The sequence below is a fragment of the Danio rerio genome, chromosome 12 (genome assembly GCF_049306965.1).
Source record: "Danio rerio strain Tuebingen ecotype United States chromosome 12, GRCz12tu, whole genome shotgun sequence".
NCBI classification, from domain to species: Eukaryota; Metazoa; Chordata; class Actinopteri; order Cypriniformes; family Danionidae; genus Danio; species Danio rerio.
The window spans coordinates 2,070,528-2,077,886 of record NC_133187.1 but is presented as its reverse complement, the minus strand read 5'-3'; the positions used below and the strand labels follow the sequence as shown (position 1 = coordinate 2,077,886).

Here is a 7,359-nt window from a genome sequence, read left to right as displayed (position 1 = left end):
GAGCGCACTGATTTAGCACTACATCAGACATACTTTAAAGACGACAATTCCTTTTTACATGGTGGGTAAAAAGTAGATGGTGAAAATATACCGTAAATAAATCAGATTTGTTTTTTTAAATAGGAAAAAAATGGTATAAATGATTACATAAATCATATATAATACACAAACAAACACATTTAAACAAATTTAAAGATAGATAAATCACACAAATACCTAACAAACAAACAAACAAGCAAACCAATAAATAAATAAATAAATAGTTGCTTTCTAAATGCAATACTAATAAAAATGTGCCATTTTGTGTGCATTGCATTCTTTTCTCTAATGGCTGAAAATGTCATTCATAATGTGGAAAATAACAGCAAACCAAAGCTGACAAAACTCCTGTGAGTCTGAACGTCACTCGCTCACAGAAGCAGGGGCTGGTGCAGATTTCTGCTGAATCACGCTCGGTATCTTCATGAAAACATACGTCAGTGACCTGCCCAGCTCAAAGTCTGCCAGGACTCCCTGTTCTCCTGTTTTACAGAGCTCTTAATGTATGTGTGCATGTGTTTGGACTGATGGAAACCGGAGCACCCGGAGGAAACCCACGCCATTCCAACATGCAAACTCCACAGAGAAATACCAATTGGCTCAGCCGCGACTCGAACAAGCAACCTTCTAACCACCAAGCCACCATGCTGCCTACTAAGTAAATCTTAAGAGTTGTTGTTTTCAGTGTATATGAGCACTGAAAGAGCTGCTGCAGGATTTACTGTACTGAAACACTGGCACAAGAAGCCATGAAATGCCCACGCCAAAACATTCAGCACATCTGTAAATGGAAAACATAACACATTGTGCTGCGTAAGCTCCACACAAAAATATTAGTACCAAGTTTAATTAATTATAGTACAGTTTTTACAATATGCTTTTGTTCAGTGTCAAACAAACAAAGAACAAAAATGTTTATAAATGGACAAATCTTTTATATATGTATTTGACATTGTGCCAGGGTAAAATTTCTGTCAAAGGACTGAACTATTTGTTTGTCTGTCATGTTTTCAGGGCACAATTTCTGTGTTATTTAATTCCATATTTATTCTTTTTTATTTAACTGATTATTTAAATGAGTCTATTTATCATCTATCTATTCTATCCATCCATCCACATTTATTTTTTATTTGTTTATTTATTTGCTTGCATGTTCATATTTGTTTAACATATTTCAGACAACTAAATTTCAGACAGATTTTTTATGTATTTATTTATTCCTACCACACTATTTATTTTATTTTATTTACCATTCAATTTATTTTCCTTTTATGTTTTTTTTACTTTATTTATTATTATAATTTAATTTACAATGTATTTTAATTATCTTTAAAATAATTAATATTTAATATAATTTACCATTTATTTTACCACAGTTTATGTACATTTAATTTAGTTTTATTTTATTCACCATATTTCTTATTCTATTTTTTAACAATAAAGCAAAAAATAAATGAAATTTAATTACAATTATTTACCTTTAATTTAATTCATTTATTTATTTATTTATTTATTTATTTATTTATTTATTTATTTTATTTTTTATTCTTACCATTTATTTAATTTACCTTTTATTTTCATTTAATTTACCATTTTTTTGCTTTATTTTATTTACCTTTAATTTAATTTTATTTACCATTAATTCAGTTTTATTAATTTATCCTTAATTTAATTTATTTTTAAATTTATTTAACATTTATTTTATTTTATTTACTTTTAACTTTATTTACCTTTAATTAATTAATTTACCATTAATTTTCATTTAATTTACCATTTATTTTATTTACCTTTATTTTATTTAACAGTTTATCTTTAATTTATTAACATTTTATTTAATTTACCATTAAATTTAGTCAATCTACCATTTATTTTATTTCATTTAACATATATTTATTTCATTTTACCTTATTTAATTTACCTTTAATTTAATTGTGTTATATAATTTATTTATTAATTTCCTCTTACTTCACTATTTACTTTATTTACTTTTTTTTAAATTATTTTATTTAGCTTTTTTTAATTTACCTAAAATTTAATTAATGCTAAATAAAATAAAATTAAATTTTATTTACCCTAATTTAATTTAATTAGATTTTATTTTACATTTTTTTTATTATTTTATTATGTGGAAATTATTTTATTATGTGGAAATTACAACCACATCATTCCCTCTACCTCAACCCCGCGTCCTTCTCTGTCCAGGCCCAGCGCACCCGGGGCGCGGCTCAGCCAGGCGTCGTTCACGCCGACACCCGGCTACCACGGCGCCTGGGTGCAGCCGCGCAAGGTGCTTCCCAGATCCCGGGGCAGAACGTCTCCGCCTGTGTTCGAGATCTCCACGGAGAACCGCTTCTCCCCTCTCCGCGAGTCGGGTCCCGATGTGGCCATCATCGGTGACTCGATCGTTCGTCACGTCCGTGCCGCCTCCTCAAAAGGTAATAAAGTACGTACTTTCTGCTTTCCTGGTGCCCGTGTGAAAAATATTTCTACACAGATTCCAACCATCCTGGGCGCTGCCGAGAGCCCTGGTGCCGTTGTCCTCCACGTGGGGACAAACGACACCGGGCTCCGGCAGTCGGAGATCCTGAAGAAGGACTTCAGGAGCCTGATCGAGACGGTTCGACGCACCTCGCCCGCCACGCAGATCATCGTTTCTGGGCCGCTTCCTACCTACCGCCGAGGAAATGAAAGGTTCAGTAGACTTTTAGCTTTGAATGAATGGCTAATAACATGGTGTAAAGAACAGAAATTGCTCTTTGCTAATAACTGGAATCTTTTCTGGGAGCGTCCTAGGCTCTTCCGTCCTGACGGCCTGCACCCCAGTCGAGCCGGAGCTGAACTCCTGTCGGACAACATCTCCAGACTACTTCGCACCATCTGACTAGCAGGTAAAAATTCACAAAATTCACACTATAGCCACCTAGACTCTTGTTCACCCCACTTAAACATCAGTAACACATATCTGGCGAATCCTATAGAGACTGTGTCTGTTCCTCGTATTATTAGATTAAGAAATAAACGTACTGTGTGCTCCAGGAAAAATCTAGTAAGAATCAAACCAGAAAAACCAGTAGAAAGTGAAAATACAAATTTCATAAAACTTGGTCTCCTAAACATCAGGTCACTTGCACCTAAAGCACTTATCATTAATGAAATAATAACAGAAAACAATCTTAATGCACTCTGTCTCACTGAAACCTGGCTGAAACAAAATGACTATATTAGCTTAAATGAAGCAACTCCTCCAGGATTCTTATATAAACATGAGGCTCGTCAAACTGGTCGTGGTGGTGGAGTTGCATCAATCTTTAGTGATTTCCTTAATATTAAACAGAGAAACGGACTTATGTTTAGCTCCTTTGAAGTATTATCGCTTAATGTTCAGCTTCCAGATACTATACAAAAACCTATGTTATCTCTCGCTTTAATCACCATATATAGACCCCCAGGACCCTATGTCAAATTTCTAAAAGAATTTTCTGATTTTATTTCTGACTTACTAGTCAAAACTGATAAAATGCTAATTGTAGGTGACTTTAACATCCACATAGATGACGCTAATGATACATTAGGGCTCGCGTTTATGGATTTAATACACTCACTTGGGATAAAGCAAAACGTTGTGGGTCCAACCCATCGCTTAAAGCATACATTAGATCTAATTCTGTCTTATGGAATCGAGGTTATTGACGTAGACATTATACCACAAAGTGATGATATTACAGATCACTACCTCTTACTATATAAGCTATGTTTACCTGAAATCAGCAAACCCGCTCCAATACTCCGCCCTGGTAGAACTATTGTTCCGTCAACTAAAGATGAATTTATAAATAACTTACCTGATCTCTCTCTATTTCGTAATGCACCCGCAAACTCAAATGATCTTGATGTAGTAACCAGCAGTATGGATGCCATCTTTACTAGCACACTAAATACTGTGGCACCCATCAAATTAAAAAAGGCTAGAGAGATTAAAACTATACCATGGTATAATAGTCATACTCGTGCGCTCAAAACAGCAACCCGCGCCCTGGAACGTAAATGGAAAAAAACTAATTTAGAGGTCTTTAGAATTGCGTACAAAGACAGTATGTCCAGCTATAGGAGGGCTCTAAAATCTGCCAGGACCAAGCACCTGCGCAAACTGATAGAAAATAATCATAACAATCCTAGATTTTTATTTAACACCATCTCTAAATTAGCAAATAATCGGTCATCCTTGGAACAAACTACTCCACCGCAAATTAGTAGTGATGACTTCATGAATTTTTTCAGTAATAAAATAGAAGGCTTTAGACAGAAAATAGGAGATGCCAAACTTTCTGCACCGGCTTATACTCCAAATCCTGTAAATATTTCATTAAATCATAATAATAACCTACACTGCTTCAAAATCATAGAACATGAAGAGTTAGTAAAAATTATAAATAGCTCTAAACCAGCTACGTGTATGCTGGACTCAATTCCAACAAAATTACTGAAAGAGCTGCTACCTGCTATAGGAGAACCTCTTCTTAACATTATCAACTCTTCTTTATCTATAGGCCATGTTCCAAACTCTTACAAGCTAGCTGTTATTAAGCCTATTATTAAGAAACCGCAACTAGACACCAACAACTTAGCTAACTATAGGCCTATTTCAAATCTTCCATTTATGTCTAAAATACTAGAAAAAGTTGTTTCCACTCAATTATGCTCTTATCTGCAGACGAACAATATTTTTGAAGTGTTTCAGTCAGGTTTCAGGGCTCACCACAGTACAGAAACCGCCTTAGTGAAAATAACCAACGATTTACTCTTAGCTGCTGACCGAGGGTGCGTCTCGCTATTAGTTTTACTCGATCTTAGTGCGGCATTTGATACCATTGACCACAATATCCTCATAAATCGTTTAAAGTCTACAGGTGTCCAGGGACAGGCTCTACAATGGTTTAAGTCATACTTAACTGACCGCTACCAGTTTGTAAATCTTAATGGACAGCCTTCACAAATCTGCCCAGTAAAGTATGGGGTGCCTCAAGGATCAGTTTTAGGCCCTTTACTGTTTACAATTTACATGCTACCTATGGGAGACATTATTAGAAGACATGGGATCAGCTTTCACTGCTATGCAGATGATACTCAATTATATATTTCCACTAAACCTGACGAGACGTCTGAACTTTCTAAACTAACTGAGTGTATCAAAGACATCAAAGACTGGATGACCAACAATTTTCTTCTCTTAAACTCAGACAAAACAGAATTATTACTTATTGGGCCTAAATCTTGCACACAGCAGATCTCGCAACTCAATTTACAATTAGAGGGATACAAAGTTAGCTTTAGCTCTACTATAAAAGATCTGGGTGTCATATTAGACAGCAATCTAACTTTTAAAAACCATATATCCCATGTCACAAAAACTGCCTTCTTTCATCTGAGAAATATCGCTAAATTACGAAATATGCTATCCATCTCAGATGCAGAAAAGCTAGTCCATGCTTTTATGACTTCGAGACTGGATTACTGTAATGCTCTATTTGCTGGCTGCCCAGCATCCTCTATTAACAAACTTCAATTAGTACAAAATGCAGCAGCCAGAGTTCTGACCAGGTCTAGAAAATATGATCATATAACCCCAATTTTATCCTCCTTACACTGGCTGCCTGTTAAATTTCGTATTGAATTTAAAATATTACTTCTCACCTATAAAGCTCTAAATAATCTAGCTCCTGTTTATCTAACCAACCTTCTGTCTCGCTACGAACCAACTCGCTCCTTAAGATCTCAAAATTCAGGGCTTCTGGTAGTACCTAGAATAGCAAAATCAAGTAAAGGAGGTCGAGCCTTCTCTTTCATGGCTCCTACACTCTGGAATAGCCTTCCTGGTAATGTCCGAGGCTCAGACACACTATCCCAGTTCAAAACTAGATTAAAGACCTATCTGTTTAGTAAAGCATACACTCAGTGCATCACCTAGCGGGTTCCACACTGGCTTCTACATCTTGCTTATATACACTATGAACAGCAGCTACGCTAATTATTCTCTTTTCTCTATTTTCACCTGGGGATACTCATCCCGAGGTCCTCAGATTAGGCGGAGTCACTGATTGGATCCAAGACCAGCGACGTGATGATCCCAAGGATTCCATATCCGGGACCAGGCCATATCCTGAGCTGCTGCTGCGCTGATGGTCGTGGGGAGTGGAGAACATGAGTCTGATTCCAGCGACGCTCCAGGGACAGACGAGTCTTCATTGAGGCCATCTTCCAGCATAAACCACGGCGAATGTTGTCAAATGTCAATGTTATGAAAGTTCTGCACAAGACTTTTGGCCAGCGGAGAAATTAAAATGGTCGTGCCCAACTGAGTCTGGTTCTCTCAAGGTTTTTTTTCTTCACTCCCATCAGGTGAAGTTTTTTTTCCCTCTCCGCTGTCGCCACTGCCTCGCATGGTTCAAGATTGGTAGAGCTACGCATCGATGAATTTGCTCTTCGGTGTTTGAACTCTCAGTAATGATTAAATCACACTGAACTGAGCTAAACTGAACTGAACTGAACTTAAACACTTAAACCTGAACCACACTGTTCCAGTTACTATGACCATTTATGTGAAGCTGCTTTGACACAATCTACATTGTAAAAGCGCTATACAAATAAAGCTGAATTGAATTGAATTGAATTTATTTTATTTACTTTTAATTTCATTTAATTTACCATTTGTTTTGTTGTATTTCCCTTTTTATTTTCTTTTTTTATTTAGCATTAATTTGACCATTTTATTTACTATTCATTTATTTCGTTGTGTTACATGTTTTAATGTTAATTTAAATTATGGTTCCACAGTAAAATGTCATCTAGAGCTGCAGGAATACAGCATCATTCATCAAAACGCTGATTAAAAAACGACCACATTTAAATAAGCAAACCTCTTTCGACCCATTAAAAAGCATCATGAATGGACACTGAAGACTCCATATTAATTTCCAGTCCAAAATAAAGTCCCAATGCATCCTGCAAAACTAATACAACATCCAAAACTTCAGTCCTGAATCTTCACTTTGCTCCAGAAACAAACAAAAGCAGCAGAAACACATGGACATCTACAAGAAAATCCTTCCTCTGGAGCGGCGTCAAAAACTGCACTGCTTTTTCCCCAGCTGTTTTCCCTGCTCGCGCTTTTGTGCCAAACGGTTAATCATAATAATCACACTACTATTAGCTGACGTCAATACGAATAACTTCTAAAGATGATTGGTGTAAATCACGGCTATAATGCCCCGATTGGATGCAGATCCTGTTCCTTCCTTTAATAATCCAGTGGAAAACAAGTGG

General features: G+C 36.0%; 1 protein-coding gene across 1 annotated transcript; it reads left to right on the top strand.

Moving 5' to 3' along the window:
• Window positions 1–327: 327 nt before the first annotated feature.
• LOC141376718 (uncharacterized) lies at window positions 328–6,704 on the top strand. The gene is made up of 3 exons (XM_073917935.1): window positions 328–389; window positions 2,131–2,730; window positions 2,833–6,704. Exons 1-3 carry the CDS (start codon window positions 328–330, stop codon window positions 2,918–2,920), a joined length of 750 nt encoding a protein of 249 aa, XP_073774036.1. The 3' UTR covers window positions 2,921–6,704.
• The last annotated feature ends 655 nt before the right edge of the window (window positions 6,705–7,359 follow it).